The sequence below is a fragment of the Stegostoma tigrinum genome, chromosome 7 (assembly GCF_030684315.1).
Source record: "Stegostoma tigrinum isolate sSteTig4 chromosome 7, sSteTig4.hap1, whole genome shotgun sequence".
Taxonomy (NCBI): domain Eukaryota; kingdom Metazoa; phylum Chordata; class Chondrichthyes; order Orectolobiformes; family Stegostomatidae; genus Stegostoma; species Stegostoma tigrinum.
The window spans coordinates 19,362,723-19,379,355 of NC_081360.1; the positions used below are offsets into that span (position 1 = coordinate 19,362,723).

General features: G+C 42.2%; 1 protein-coding gene across 11 annotated transcripts in view; it reads left to right on the top strand.

Moving 5' to 3' along the window:
• nbeal1 (neurobeachin-like 1) overlaps nt 1-16,633 on the top strand; it is a 214,191-nt gene that overhangs the window by 177,342 nt on the left and 20,216 nt on the right. For all 11 annotated transcript variants that reach the window (XM_048533953.2, XM_059647081.1, XM_048533951.2 and 8 more), the window contains 11 exons: nt 869-1,002; nt 3,758-3,859; nt 5,368-5,463; nt 6,647-6,771; nt 8,803-8,943; nt 10,375-10,505; nt 11,300-11,409; nt 12,283-12,400; nt 12,578-12,675; nt 15,810-15,926; nt 16,436-16,525. In XM_048533953.2, coding sequence (XP_048389910.2) covers nt 869-1,002; nt 3,758-3,859; nt 5,368-5,463; nt 6,647-6,771; nt 8,803-8,943; nt 10,375-10,505; nt 11,300-11,409; nt 12,283-12,400; nt 12,578-12,675; nt 15,810-15,926; nt 16,436-16,525 — 1,262 coding nt within the window. The remainder of the gene's footprint in view (nt 1-868; nt 1,003-3,757; nt 3,860-5,367; nt 5,464-6,646; nt 6,772-8,802; nt 8,944-10,374; nt 10,506-11,299; nt 11,410-12,282; nt 12,401-12,577; nt 12,676-15,809; nt 15,927-16,435; nt 16,526-16,633) is intronic.

Consider the following 16,633-nt stretch of genomic DNA (forward strand, 5'->3'; position numbering starts at 1 on the left):
GGAATTGATGACTAATCTCTGTTGTAATTACTTCCAGAAAAATATAGTAGGAGCCTTAAAATTGTACTTTCCAGTAGGAAAAATTTAAAGGTTGTTTGAATACATCATTCCACAAATAAAATAGAAACAATCTAAGAGGCAGCCCATCACTACTTAATAAAATGAATAATAAAATTTATAGGCAATATGCAAATGAACTCAACTTGATGATCTATGGTCCGTGATCTTTAATAAACACCATAGAGAGCTATAGACTTTTCACTTATTCTGTAACGTAAGAGGAGCTACATTTTACAACCTGGTGTTATTAGTTGCATGATAAAGTTATCTAATTGTGCATAACCAGGTTATGGATTGTGATTATTTGTATACTCGAATGGTCATGACAATTCAGCATCTGCTGCCGCAGTGATTTCTCAGTAAATCAATTGTTAGTTCTAAATAAAATCTGCAAAAGGAAAATGAACTGATGGTCAAAAATCATCCAGTTCATCAGTGAAGGGTGTAGCTGCTTTCCAGTTAATGAGAGAAAACATTGCATTACATCGTGTATGGATGTCCGGGAGGATTAATAGGTGGATTGCTGGCGCAGGATGTTGGAGCTCATGTCATGAGACTGCCAGGAATAAGTCTGACTAAACATGACAACCTGTTTAAGGACTAATGTCAAATGTAAAATTGGTCACCTTATTTATCATTTGCAAAAAGCAGACTAATTGCATGTTTGACTGGAGTATGCAATTGTAAGTAGTCAAAAGGATTTTAAGACTCCTTCAGGAGATGTGATTCGTACACACGCCAATCGTTAATGCACTTCTCTTTTACTGAAGGAATACAGTTGAAATGTATGATTATTTTTGCTCTGCAGGGGTAGGCTATGATTTTAAGTGGCCCCTCTCTCAGCTGCGTGAGATTCATCTGCGTCGCTATAACTTGAGGCGGTCGGCACTGGAGATCTTTCTGATTGACCAAACAAATTACTTCCTCAACTTCAAAAAAGAGGTGAGACGAAAACGAACCCTTCACAAGAATAATAAAATGTGAGGCTGGATGAACACAGCAGGCCAAGCAGCATCTCAGGAGCACAAAAGCAGACGTTTCGGGCCTAGACCCTTCATCACAGCTACCTGGAATACACCTCCTCCCACCCACCCTCCTGCAAAAATTCCATCCCCTATTCCCAATTCCTCCGCCTCTGCCGCATCTGCTCCCACGATAAGACATTCCACTCCCGCACATGCCAGATGTCCAAGTTCTTCAAGGACCGCAACTTTCCCCCCACAGTGATCGAGAACGCCCTTGACCGCGTCTCCCGTATTTCCCGCAACACATCCCTCACACCCCGCCCCCGCCACATCCGCCCCAAGAGGATCCCCCTCGTTCTCACACACCACCCTACCAACCTCCGGATACAACGCATTATCCTCCAACACTTCCGCCATTTACAATCCGACTCCACCACCCAAGACATTTTTCCATCCCCTCCCCTGTCAGCTTTCCGGAGAGACCACTCTCTCTGTGACTCCCTTGTTCGCTCCACACTGCCCTCCAACCCCACCACACCCGGCACCTTCCCCTGCAACCGCAGGAAATGCTACACTTGTCCCCACACCACCTCCCTCACCCCCATCACAGGCCCCAAGATGACATTCCACATTAAGCAGAGGTTCACCTGCACATCTGCCAATGTGGTATACTGCATCCACCGGTGCGGCTTCCTCTACATTGGGGAAACCAAGCGGAGGCTTGGGGACCGCTTTGCAGAACGCCTCCGCTCAGTCCGCAACAAACAACTGCACCTCCCAGTCGCAAACCATTTCCACTCCCCCTCCCATTCTCTAGATGACATGTCCATCATGGGCCTCCTGCAGTGCCACAATGATGCCACCCGAAGGTTGCAGGAACAGCAACTCATATTCCGCCTGGGAACCCTGCAGCCATATGGTATCAATGTGGACTTCACCAGTTTCAAAATCTCCCCTTCTCCTACTGCATCCCTAAACCAGCCCAGTTCGTCCCCTCCCCCCACTGCACCACACAACCAGCCCAGCTCTTCCCCCCCACCCACTGCATCCCAAAACCAGTCCAACCTGTCTCTGTAAAAAAAATTTAACCTTCACAAGAATAGCAGTCTTTGCCTCAAGTGAGTGGCAATCATGCCCTAAAATGTTTCTGGGCATCCCTTTGCTCCCATCACTCTTCATGTGATGTTACCTAAGTGGCAAAGTATTATTTTCCTTCTTAAGACACCTTTTTACATCCTTTAAAAGGATAGGAGTAGAGTCAGGAGGTGGCATTTCAGCTTTTCAGCCTCATTCCAAAGCCATTCAACAGATTATGATTAATCTGTGCCTTTCTGCTAATTGGTGTGTTTATGGGATCTTACTTAATATGGAAACAATTAATTAGTGACAGTTACTGTATCTGATATTCTGCTAAATTTTCCAAAAGCGTGAAGTTATTCCACGTTCTTCTTTCTTTTACTTTTTAACTGTATTGTTTGAATAAATTGTGTTTTGCTTAACGTCAAGTATTTTGACCAATCAAATTGCATCTAGAACACAGCACCTGATATTTACCTTTAAAATAAGAAAACTTTTAGTGTCTGGGCCACCTTCTTAATATATTTTGAGGGGGTCTGGTCTGATCCATAACACTTAGTCAATTTCCTAGTCAGGTCGATATTTCACTTCCCTGGTTTTGCTTATTGCATACATTCTGTATTGAGGGATTTTATCAAGTATCTTCTGGATGTTCATACTTTATTAGCCATTTAAAATTTTTCTGTCAAGTTTATCAGGTGTGATTTTTTTCATTTTTCTTTTGTAGGATGTGGACATCATTGGCAAAGTCAGTAGTTGTAGCCCATCACTAATTTCTCTTGAAGTAATTGGGAGGAGGAAAGTTTAGGGGAGATATGCGTGGAAAGTTCTTTACGCAGAGAGTCGTGAGTGCCTGGAACATGTTGCCAGTGGAGGTGGTAGGCGCAGACACATTAGCGTCTTCTAAGATATATCTGGACAGGTACATGGATGGGCGGGGAGCAAGTGAACACAGACCCTTAGAAAATAAATGACAGGTTAGACAGAGGATCTCAATCAGCGCAGGTTTGGAGGGCCAAAGGGCCTGTTCCTGTGCTGTATTTTTCTTCGTTCTTTGTTCTTTGGTTTGCGACTCTATTTCAACCATGTTGTTGTGGGTCCCATGTAGACCAGGCCAATTAAGGATGTAGATTTCCGTCACTTTAGGAAACCAGATAGGTTTTCATAACAACTGATGGTCGCTATTATTGAGACTAGCTTTCAGTTCCAGATTTTATTAATGGCATTTACATTACTACTGTGTTGCCATCTCCCCTAAATTTACTTTACAAATCCATGCTAGAGACCTTTGAGCCGTTCAGTCATTCTACCCTTTATTAGAGACTCCAGCAACGCCCTGCCCACACATTAGGCTGAATCATTAAGGTTTGATGTTGTAAGTACTACTTCAAAAGCTGTATGAGGCTTGGGTAAGTCTGCTCAATATGACAGGCTGTCAGCCGCAGGGAAACTGGAGAAGAAGGGGTACTCCTTTCTGAAACCAAGAAATAATTGCTGACTAATCCAGATCATGGAGTGGACTTCTCAGATGTCTCTTCTGCTCCAACCGCTCTGTAGAGCATGGTTCGATCTAGTTTTGAAGTCAGCTTGTGTTCACCGCTGTCATTTGCCATTCTTGCCAAACAGTCTTGTCTTTCCTTCCACCTCCATTTTAGGTGAGGAACAAGGTCTACAGCCGTATATTGTCTCTGCGACTACCCAATCTATATGGCACACGATCACCCCAGGAATTGCTGAAAGCTTCTGGACTTACACAGGTATTATTATCAGAGGGTTTCAACGCTAGCCAGAGATCTCCTTTAGCAGCAGCAGCGTTGTCACAGCCTGAATCAAAATGCAGTCGGCTCAATGATTTCCTCATTGCAACAAGAGGCTGCACATTTTGCAAAGGTGCTGCAGTTTAATCCTTGAATAAGAATTTAAATCAAATAAGCAGCGATAAAAATGAAATCTGACTCTGAAAATTTGGGGCATATGACGGAAGTAAGAACATGGTAAAAGGAGGCGGCTGTTCAGTCCTTCTGTTTTGCTTCTCCGTTCAGCTAGATTGGCCTGAGGTGTATATTGCTTTGATTTACCTGCCTGAGCATAATCTTCTAGCACTGTGTCTTGTGACAGAGATATCTCCACATTGTTCATGAGAATCCTTTTGGATGTAAGATTTGATCCTTTGGTCTTGTGTGCCACTGATCCTCATGGACAAACATGTGCCTAGCCTAATCTGAATTAAGAGATCACTTTATTAAAATCTGCTAGAAATGTAGGAACAGGAGGAGGCCATTCAGCCCTTCAATCTACCATTCAGTGAGATCTTTTACTGAAATGTCTGTCATTTCTATTTACCGTCCTTTACTTCATATCCCTTGAGGAAGAAATCTAACAAAATCTTACTAATTTCAGTTTTAAAATTTCCAATTAATCCTAAACTTTTTTGGAGGGAAGTGTTCCATACAACATACAAACAAAGAATAGGAGTGGGTCATTTGACCCCTCAAGCCAGCTCTGTCACTCAATAAGATCGTGGCTGAACCGATTGTAGCTTCAAATCTGCATTGTTAATTGATTTTGGTTTCGATCTCCAGTAAAAGGGGGCAGTAGGAGCATTAGACAGATGCATTGCTAAATTATTAGGATGGATGTGTTTTAAAGGTCACCTTCACGATTTCCTGAAAACAAGCAAAAATTTGTGGTGACCTTTAAAACACATCCATCCTAATAATTTAGCAATGCATCTGTCTAATGCAGCCACTGCCCCCTTTTACTGGAGATCAAAACCAAAATCAATTAACAATGCAGATGTGAAACTACAGTCGGTTCAGCCGCGATCTTGTTGAGTGACAGAGCTGGCTTGAGGGGTGAAATGACCCATTCCTGTTCTTTGTTTTCAGGAAATTGTGAAGATACCGACTGGTGCACTGATTAACAAATAGCGGTGATTTAATCACAGCTGTAAGGCCATAGAGTTCATAGCTGAAATAATAGTGAACCATCTCCTGATGCTGTGAGCAACGGGGTCATGCTTCAGCCTGAAAAGAGCAGCGTTGAATTTAGCTAGCACCTTATGAATGAGTGAGTCATAGTAACTTATTGTCAGAGCTCAGGGCTGTTGGCACTGAGGGTGAGTCCTGCTTAATTTTCATCCTGTGTGTTCCTGCTGTCTCTGAATCTTCTATTGATATTTTATTATCCTGCACATTTATTGCAAGGTAGTGGGGCTAAATGGAGAAGGAAATCTCACTGGTGTTTGTTTTATTTTAACCTTCAGAAATGGGTCAACCGAGAAATTTCAAACTTCGAATACCTCATACAACTAAACTCTATTGCAGGAAGGACCTACAATGATCTTGCTCAGTATCCAGTGGTATGTGGGATAATTTTTTTTTCAAATGCAACATGTAAGTGTAACAAGCTGTTGACTGACTGACTTCTGTACGTTTTATGCTGAGCAGTGCAGGTAGCCTGTGACCGTTACTAAAGTGTGTGTATCAATGAACCTCCATGCTGCCAAAGAAGACCACTAGTTCAGTGCCTTCAGATTGACATTTAGCCCCGTGTCAGAGATTGCCCCTAACAGGTTCGATGCTTGTAATAGCCCAGTTAGATGACATGGCTCCTTCCCAAATCAATCTCTGACCTTTTTACTAGGGTCTTCTCATCATTTTCCCTTAATATTGCCCATTTCTGTCTCCATGTACAACACCCTGATTTCCAAGTATTGGTCTGTGGTTATGTTTGGAAAGGGAAACAGTGGTTTGCTGTTGTCCTGTGTATGTTCTGATTGACTCAATCTTTCTTGGTCTTACCACCTCCTAATAGGAGTATTTTAGAAGGCTTTCAACTTGATAATCTGTCTGATTGCAGTTATAACACAGCCATCTTCCTTGAACATCAAGTTTTGGACTTGAACTTGGAACTTCTGGCTCAGAAGCAGGGACACTGCACCGCAAGATCTCCCTCAGTGCTCTGGTCTACCAAAGTAAAATTGAGAAGCATTGTGTTAGCATACTGTGTTTATCTCTGGGAGAGGTTTTCAATCTGGCTCATATGCTGGCATTGCTGTGAAGATTTGCATCTAGTTGTCAAATCCAAATTGTTTTAAATTCAGATAAACTTCTGAATTGCATAGTTCTGGGTTGGTGCAACTCTAGTGCCATTGCATTTTGATGTTCCAGATGTTTCTATTCACTATCCCATAGGGCAGTGTGTTACCTAGAGAACACATTACTTTTGTCAATAAATGAGTTGTCTTTGGGAAATAGCTTGCACAAGAAGTGGAAGTACTGGTTTCAATATAATCATGTATAGTTCTACTAAATCTAAGAAAACACCATGTAAATCAGATCGAAAGAAATTCTGTAACACTTTTGACTTTCCAATTTCCTGTATCTTGTGCATGTCTATCTTAATGTATGACTTCTGACTATTGATGCTTCACTGTTCTTGGATTAGGTGTTACATTTTGAAATATAAATTTTTTAAAGGGCAACAAGGTGGAAGTCTGGTCATCTCTCAGACATTTGACAGACCCCTTTTCTTGATTTCAGTTTCCTTGGATTCTTAGTGATTACACTTCAGAGGAGCTGGATTTGAACAACCCTGAGGTTTTCAGGGATCTCTCCAAACCTATTGGAGTTGCCAATGAAAAGAATGCCAAAGCTGTTCGGGAAAAGTGAGTGTTGCTGCTTCCGAACTAAAATCATTACTGTTTTTCCTTGCATGTTTTTCTTTCTAATGGAACTTACCTGGTGCCAAAGATGAACCTGCAGAACTGTCCCTTGCTAATACTGAGCTCCCCCAAATTATTGGCAGGAGCTGCATAGATTGTCTGCTCACTTTAATACACATTAGATTGATTCTGAAAGGAGGTGAAGACCAGTCTTTTTAAGAGGAAAAAGTACTGACAGTTAATTAAACATCAAAATATACTGTCTCCTCTTTCCATTCCCTTTGGGTCTATTAATAGATTATCCAGGGAGTGGCTCCTCTGATGTGCAGACCAACCTTTATCCCTTAACAACTTACTTAAAAACAGATTAGCTGGTCATTATCACGTCATTGCTCTGGGAAATCGCTGTGGGTAACTTGACTGCTGTGTTTTCCACATCGCAGCTGTGCATTGGCTTCAAAAAGCAGCTCATTGCTTATTATGTACTTGGAGCCATACAAGGCTCTTTAAGTATTTGAGAAATTGGACCTGGAACATAAAATAGATTTCCATTCAAACTAAATTTTGATAAATGATGCGTTTGGTTCACTGATCTTCATGTGTATTCACTGAGCAATTTTTGAATTTAACTTAAGTGGCACCAGTCTAAGTTAGTCTAGTCTGATGCTGACGTTTGCCAGATTACCATTTTTACACTCCAGTATTCACACACATTATGACAGATCAAAGATGTATTCAGAGACAAACTCCATTATGTTGCCTGTCTTGCTGGACAGTATCATTATTTGATCTCATTTTGTAAACATTTACCCGATAAGGCATGTGATAATGGGAACTGCAGATGCTGGAGAATCCAAGATAATAAAGTGTGAAGCTGGATGAACACAGCAGAAAGAGGATCCCCCTCGTTCTCACACACCACCCCACCAACCTCCGGATACAAAGCATCATCCTCCGACCCTTCCGCCATCTACAATCCGACCCCACCACCCAAGACATTTTTCCATCCCCACCCTTGTCTGCTTTCCGGAGAGACCACTCTCTCCGTGACTCCCTTGCTCACTCCACACTGCCCTCCAACCCTACCACACCCGGCACCTTCCCCTGCAACCGCAGGAAATGCTACACTTGCCCCCACACCACCTCCCTCACCCCTATCCCAGGCCCCAAGATGACTTTCCATATTAAGCAGATGTTCACCTGCACATCTGCCAATGTGATATACTGTATCCATTGTACCCAGTGTGGCTACCTCTACATTGGGGAAACCAAGCGGAGGCTTGGGGACCGCTTTGCAGAACGCCTCCACTCGGTTCGCAATAAACAATTGCACCTCCCAGTCGTGAACCATTTCCACTCCCCCTCCCATTCTTTAGATGACATGTCCATCATGGGCCTCCTGCAGTGCCACAGTGATGCCACCCGAAGGTTGCAGGAACAGCAACTCATATTCCGCTTGGGAACCCTGCAGCCCAATGGTGTCAATGTGGACTTCACCAGCTTCAAAATCTCCCCTTCCCCACCGCATCCCAAAACCAGCCCAGTTTGTCCCCTCCCCCCACTGCACCACACAACCAGCCCAGCTCTTCCCCTCCCCCCACTGCATCCCAAAACCAGCCTAGCCTGTCTCTGCCTCCCTAACCTGTTCTTCCACTCACCCATCCCTTCCTCCCACTCCAAGCCGCACCTCCATTTCCTACCTACTAACCTCAACCCCACTCCTTGACCTGTCCGTCTTCCCTGGACTGAACTATCCCCTCCCTACCTCCCCACCTATACTCTCCTCTCCACCTATCTTCTTTTCTCTCCATCTTCGTTCCACCTCCCCCTCTCTCCCTATTTATTCCAGAACCCTCACCCCATCCCCCTCTCTGATGAAGGTTCTAGGCCCGAAACGTCAGCTTTTGTGCTCCTGAGATGCTGCTTGGCCTGCTGTGTTCATCCAGCTTCACGCTTTACTACCCGATAAGGCAGTTTGTTTTGTTTTGAAGCTCCCACAAAACACTGACCTCTAACATTCTCTTTGTCTTACAGGTTTGATAATTTTGAGGACCCGACAGGGACGGTTGACAAATTCCACTATGGAACTCACTACTCCAATGCAGCTGGTGTCATGCACTACATGATTCGGGTTGAGCCCTTCACTACTTTGCACATCCAGCTACAAAGTGGCAGGTGATGCTCCTTAAAATGCCTGTACTATTTAATTATCAACATTAATGCAATAATAATATAGTGACCACATCTCATTACATCGATGGCACTGGTTCATAAAGCAAATCACCACCACATTCTCCAGGGCAGACTTAGATCAGCAGTAAGTGCTGGCCTGACTAGTATTACCAGCATTCCAAAAAATGGCTGGTCTAATTCGAGTTGGTGTGGAAGCAGTGGTTTCAAATATCTTTTAAGGTGGAAGATGTTCCAGAGCAATGGTTTTGGTGATTTCATTGTGGTCTCTGTTATCTTGGGATTTTGGCTTAGTGCATTATTTAATATGTGGGGAAAGGGTTGTTCTAATGGCTTTACTTTGAGGTGTTTGGAGGATCTTTCATGGCGCTAGTTGTCATAACACTATCAGATATTGGCAACTGCATGCTTGGCATTATTTTGGATTTTACGCTTCTTTGGCTACAATAATTTTGTAAATGCTGAAGGACTACTGCTGGGCGCTAGTGACATTAGGACAACGGGGGGAAGAAAACCGACAGCAGTTCCCTGACGAGGCAGTCTCTACTTGCTGGGCGCAGGCTGAAAGATGTTGTAAATTCACATTTAATTTTTCAACCTGTCTTCCTTGGTGGGAGAGAAAGGTGAAAGTGGTGTAAATAGCTAATTAGTCAGTCTGACAAAGAACCATACCCAAAGTGTTGAACTATGTCTCCACGGTGGCTGGTTTTCTGTTGACGTTTTTGAATTTCCATACTTTCAGTGCTCTTTAAACATGGCTGTTGATGAATAACAGGAGTGTCATGGTTTGCCATCTGTCCTCTGACTGTTATAATGGTTGTCAACTGTGGTTGGATGCAGAGGTCTTACCACATGACCTCGACTACCCCAGCCCCACACTTCCAGCATTGGTGCCTTGTTTTCAGGGCTCAATGCCCTTGGATTGCGACATGGATGATGGTTGCCCGTCAGTCAAGCAACCTTTGTAGTCCTGTCTTCAATATCTTGTTAACTATTATCATTTAAGGAAATAATTTAATTTTTCTTGATTTGTTCTCTCCCATTATTCACAGTCGCATCCAGGGAATAATCTTCACCATTTCTTCCAAAAATTGATAACCTTAGAGTTGACAATCCAACCTGCAAGATGGATGGTCAATTTGTGAGATAATAGACTGACTTCAATTTACGTTGTAGGAATGGTTGAAATCACTGCTGCGGGAGTGTTTAAGGGAAAGGCAGGTGAACACATGAAAAAGAAAGGGATAGAAATATATGCCGATAGATTTAGAAGAGAAGAGATTGGAAGAGATGGGTGTGAATAATAACCCTTTGAGTCAAATGCCCTGTTTCTGTGTTGGAGTATTATATGGAATTTAGTGAACTGTAAACTTTCTAACGTCCATTTATTCCATTTTGTGCTGTTTCATCTTCAAGATTCGATTGTGCAGATCGCCAATTCCATTCCATTCCTGCCACATGGCAGGCTCTCATGGAGAATCCCAATGATGTGAAAGAACTCATTCCTGAATTCTTCTACTTTCCAGAATTTCTGGAAAATCAGAACCGTAAGTATTTCAGCTGAGCTGGTACTGGAGGAGGGTTCTGCCTCTAACACTGCTTCTGATTGTTATTTAGAGATGTTGAGCAGATGCAAACACGCTTCTTATGTCATATGTGCTTCAGTTAAAAGATGAATATTTCCTGCTTAGCTCAGTAAGCTGTCAATAGTGTTTAGCCCTGTAACGTTTTTTTTCAGGCAATGAACAATTATTGAATTTAAAGAATACTGCTAAATTTCTAGAGAAGTCAGATTCTAATCTGTTGTTTATCCCTCTCTGCCTAAAGACATATAGTTAAAAATGCACAGTATATGGTGGGCTCAAATATGCCCTGATTAGCATAAGCTTGTATGAATCTGCCACAGTTTACTCAATGCAATAACCCATTGCTTTTCACAGGTCTCTAATCTTAGAAATTTATGTTATTATGGACTTTTTGATGCATTGCTGGAATGCACAAATCAAATGAAGTACTTTGTAAAGTAACATACTTGTGAAGTAAAGTTGCCATTGTCCCACAGGACCATAGGGCTGCTCTCCCACTAGAGAGAGAGAGAGAGATGTCTGGTAGTGTTTTACCTGAGGGTGACCACGTCTTGGTCAAGGCAAGAGGCTGAGAAGGAGAATCCTTTATGGTGACCTCAGCTCGTGCAGGAATTGAATCCAAACTGTTGGCATCACTCTGCGTCGCTAACCAGCCCCCCCAAGTGCATCTCCCAAAGGCACAATCTTATTTTGAGGTGTCTTGCCAACAGGCACTGATAGCTTGGACTAACACAAATATTTCTGAACTATTAAAGAGCTGGATCTGGGACGTTTACAAATTTCCAAGGAGCGGGTTAATGACGTGATACTTCCGAGATGGGCCACATCACCTGAGGACTTCATCTACAAGCACAGGAAGGCCCTGGTGAGGGCTGCACTGCAGTCTATATGTTTTGCTGCATGATAAATATATGCAATATTCAAATCTTTAATTTTTAACTTTCCTGTAACATATTTATGCTATATTTTCAGGGACTATGCTTAGAATAGGCTGCCATCTGAACTGGCCCAGTTAGTTCGATTTAGTTAAACTGATTAACATTAGTTTCAAAGTTGCCGGTTACAACAACATATAGTTTCCACTTGGTTGTGCAGCAATGGATGTCCTTATTTGCTGGTTTGCACCTCATTTAAGTGCACTGAATGCAAGGTCAAAGATGCATAAAGTAAGAAAACAGAAGCTGCTCAATAAAACAGAAAGGAACTGTGGAAGCACTGAAGTTTAGGATTTCTAGTCCCTGAAAGATCATTGATATGAAATGTTATCTCTCTTTTTATCTTTCCACTAATACTGCAAGACTTGTTGCGTATTCCAAGCATTATCTGGTTTTAGTTGCAGTATGTTTCTTCAAATCCAGGACTTGATTTCATGTCAGATTGCCTCATAAACAATTGAGGACTTTTTAATCTCCTCTGAGTGAAGTGGGATTACAATCTGTAATGAGCACCAGTTGCTGTCTAAATGTAAACTGCTGGTTAAAGTGGAGCTAGAAACACCTGGCAGAAAGTTGTCAAACAAAAGAACCATTCACATCATGTATCTTGATTACTGTAATAGCACTACCTATTTTTGTGGCCATCACGTAGAGCGAATACGATTTGTTGGCAAGTGGTGACAACCAAATGAGAAAATTCCATTGATTTTCCTCATGACGTCTCACTCTTTCAAAATAAGGCTTCAATGAAAAAGGGATTTAAGTGACCTGCTATTAAGGGTGCCTTTTCCTCATTCCTGCAGGAGTCTGACTATGTGTCTGCCCATCTTCACGAGTGGATTGATCTGATATTTGGATATAAGCAAAGGGGACCAGATGCAGCCGAAGCACTAAATGTTTTCTATTACTGCACATATGAAGGTAACTAACAATGTCAGTGAATTGGCTATGTCTTGAACTTACCAGCTTTTCTGACTGGGCACCTTGTATTATAATTTCTTTTGGGTCACATTGTTTCTTCTCATAAGAGTATGTTTTGTCGGGGGAAGAAGGTGCGACAAATGTAACAGGTGCAAATGTTATTGTGATGTTTTACAGGAGCTGTTGACCTAGATGCAGTCGCTGATGAGAAAGAACGAAAAGCACTGGAAGGGATGATCAGTAATTTTGGGCAGACTCCCTGTCAGCTCCTCAAGGTACTGTTTTATCATTCCACAATGTTGCAACAGCAACTTGCATTTATAAAGCATGTCTAACATAGGCTAGTGATCTAAAGCATTTCAGAAGAGCATAATCTGTCAAATATTTACACTGAGCCAAAGAACTGGATCTAAATTGGGGTGACCAAAAGCTTTGTCATAGAGATGTGTTTTAACAACGGTCTTAGAGGGAGAGATGCAGAGGTGTAGGGAGGTAATTTCCATGTTAAAGAGCTTGTGTAGCTCAAGGCATGGCCACCAAAAAAAAGCAGGGTCTCAAGTGGCTTGTGCTGACTGATTTTGAGTTGGCGGAGAATGAAAGAACAGGATGAGGTTGAAGTTGGAGAGAGGCAAGGCCTTGAAGAGATTCGAACCTAGGTGTAAAAATTTTATGGATGAAATGTTGCAGGAGCCATTTATAGGTCAGAACACTTGGTAGGTAAAGGAACCATGGTCCAAGTTTAGATTTGAGAACAGCAGAGTTCAACTTCATCTGTTAGAAGCTCATCAGAATTGTGGAGGTAACAAAAACAAGGATAAGAGTTTTAGCATATGGCTGAGGCAGGGCAAAATTAAGCCAAGCCATGTTACAGATTTGGGGATTCTTCCTGATGCAGTGCATATGGTATTGGAAGCTGAACTTTGAGCCAGAATAGGATGCAGTGCAGGAGTTAAAATGTTTTAGTATTAGCTCTTTTCTTGAGATTTTCTCAAGGAAACACATGTTCATATTTGGGGTTCCTTTTCAATTCCTGCAAGCCCTCCTTTATTCGGTGATGTGCTCTCAGTAACGTTGCCGTTTGCATTTTTTGTTGATATACGGAACATTTGAACTCACACGGGAGCAAAATTAGAAGAATGCCCTTATGTTCGTCACTACGCCATGAAGCCTAATGCCACAATACATCAGCAAAACATCAATTTCCTAGACCTTACAATATTTAAACTAGCAAGCATAAGTTAACAACTACTTTCGAAATGTAATGGTGCACACTGCTATGCACAAAAAACTATAATTCTCATCGTTGTTTCCATGGACTGGTGAGGTCAAAGTTAACTGTTTGCAAGTTTGTCTCTAACACAGTCACTGCCTCACAAATACCTCTTAGTAGAGAAGACTCTTTCAGCTGAAGTCATGCAAAAATGCATGTACTTATGAAATAAAATAATTTAGTATTACATTATCCAATTTGCACAGTGTTCAGTATGATCACATCAATTGCATTTTCTCTTGACCTTCTAGCAGTTCCATATTAATTTGCAAAGAATTCATTTCATCAGCAACCTCAAGACTTCCACCTTTCTAGTTAGCTGAGTATTCTGTTCATTAAAAGTTTAAAACTGCTCTTTTTTTCTTTTTTATTCTTATGGAATGTGGGTGGCACTGACTAAGCTATCATTTATTGCTTGAGGAGGTACGAGATTTGTTCTGTCTTTGTGCACAGGACACGAATATCTCAGCAATTTTCCACATTGTCAGGTAGGTGGCAGTTTTGTATCAGAAAAGCTCAGCTATGGCTGTGGCTAGTTCTGGGGTAGATGACTTCAGTATTATTGCTAGAATGTTGTCAAAGCCCATAGGGGCTATGCTCTGAAAGCTTGTAATTTCAAATAAGCCTGTTGGACTATAACCTGGTGTCGTGTAACTTCTGTCTTTTTTCCATCTCAGTCCAACACTGGCACCTCTACATCATGGCTAAAGACCTAAGTAGAGACCAAAATGGATCATCTGCTCAACGCTTCTCACAGATCCTCACACCTCTTTGCAGTCCTTTTCCACTTTTGAAGCTTTCCTTCCCTTTGCTGCCCCTCTCCTCTATAGTGCCACTCTTCCCACTTTGTTGATTTTCTTTCTTCTCCCCCTCCCCTCAGGTCCCTCTCTTCCTTTGCTGCCCCACCTTTGCTCAGTCATCCAGCTTTGTTTCCTTGCCTCCTACAGCTTATGGCCTTGCTACTTCTGGCCTTGGTGTCCCATGTCCTCTGTCCCAGCAGCCTTACTCACGGCTGCTGCTTCCTTGTATGCTGCTCCCGTCTAAGCTGTTTTTCTGTTCCTGTATTTGCTGCAGATAGACTCTTGAAAGAGAGCCAACCTCTGGAGCAGCAGCTGCTCACACATTGTACCCAGTCTGTTCACTGGGCACAACTTTTATCCAGTTGGTTTCCCCAGTGATTACATTTTTCCGGGTGTTTTAGAGACTTTCAGAGACAAATCTGCCTGTGGACCCCATGTATTTTAAGTGTTGATGCAGAGCTTGCAGCTAGTCTGGTTCAGATTCAAACTGTGGCCACTGTCCTAGAATAGAATAGAAGCCCTACAGTGTGGAAGCAATCTATTTGGCCTAACAAGTCCATACCAGCCTTCTGAAGAGCACCAAGACCCACGCCTGCCCTATCCCTGTAACTCTGAATATCCCATGGCTAACATACCTAGCCTGCACGCCCCTGGGCACTATGGGCAATTTAGCATGGCCAGTCCACCTAACCTGCACAGCTTTGGATTATGGGAGGAAACGAGCATCCAGAGGAAACTCTCACAGGCACAGGGAGAGCATGCAAACGCCACACAGACAGCTGCCCGAATGTGGAATCAAACCAGGGTCCCTGGCGCTGTGAGGTAGCAGTGCTAACCACTGAGCGTCTTATGGTCATTCAGATGCTGTAATAATGATGGAGCACGAGCTTTAAGCATGGGAAAGATAGAATGCCTACCTTCAACCAAGTATTTCAGAACCCAACTACAAGTGGCCTTAATTTTTAATGCAATATTTTTAAACTTGGACACCAGTACTCCACAGACTTTTCGTAAGAAGCATAGATATTTCACAAACTTAGAAATCAATCTGGAATGTCATTTGAAATCGCAGTAAGCAGAAGCAGCCAAAGCACTGTTACATTAGTCATTCTGTTATAATTAATGTGTGCAGCAATAAAAGTATTGCTGCATGAGAGGCCACATACATATTGGCACTGTCTTCTCTTTCTGAACAGGAGCACTTTGTTCTGGTTAAAAAGCTAAGGAAAATAATCAGAATGAATTGAGTTCCTTTTTAGCACTATGACATGGCTTTAGGAGCAAATGTGTTCAGTTTGTTGTGCTAAGCATTATCTAATCTGTTGTCACCATCTGTTAGGAGCCACATCCATGCAGGTTGTCGGCTGATGAAGCTTTGAAGCGACAGGCTAAAATGGACAATTGCCCACTGAATATCTTCCAGCACCTAACTGAGCTCAAGTCCTTCTTTGTGGAGGTAAATGTTGGAAGCTTTATCAATTGTCTCATGCTGTTATCTATATAGGTAATTTTGGTAGGTTTATTTTTGCCTTTCAGCTTTGATGATACATAAAAGGTTTCGAGCTAGTTCCATGATAATGCTCACAAAGAAGATCATTTTTATGCACAATATAGGATGTTTATATAATTTGAATGTATCATTTGTTGAGTCTGAATTCTGACAGTTGGAGACAGATAAGAACCTGGAAACCATACTGGTCATCTTTAACCCATTAATGTCAAATGCTGTGCCATTTGTAAGGCAATTTCAGTAAATCCATTAACAAACCCAACAGAGGAGTTTGATTAGAAATTGTCATAAAGGATTTATATTTCAGACTGTGATTTTTAACATGCCTCAGTATCGCTTGTCCCTGAGGGCTTTGTTTTTTAAAAAAAAGTATCCTGAGAGTTATCACTCATTAATTAATTCTCTGAAGAAACAACGAGTTTAATGGATTTTCGTTACCTTTTATTTCTCCGAAGGGAATCAGCGACATGGTTCCAATAGTGAAAGCAGTGGTCCCCAAAAGCCAGGCTCGCTCCTTCATGTCACAGGGAAGCCCTGACACCCTGGTAAGTCTTTTATTTCAACCCTCATGAGCACAATCTAACAACTAAGGACAGGAGCTGAAGAACGTGATAAACTAAATCTTAAAAAAAACAAGGATCCCAATGATTTTT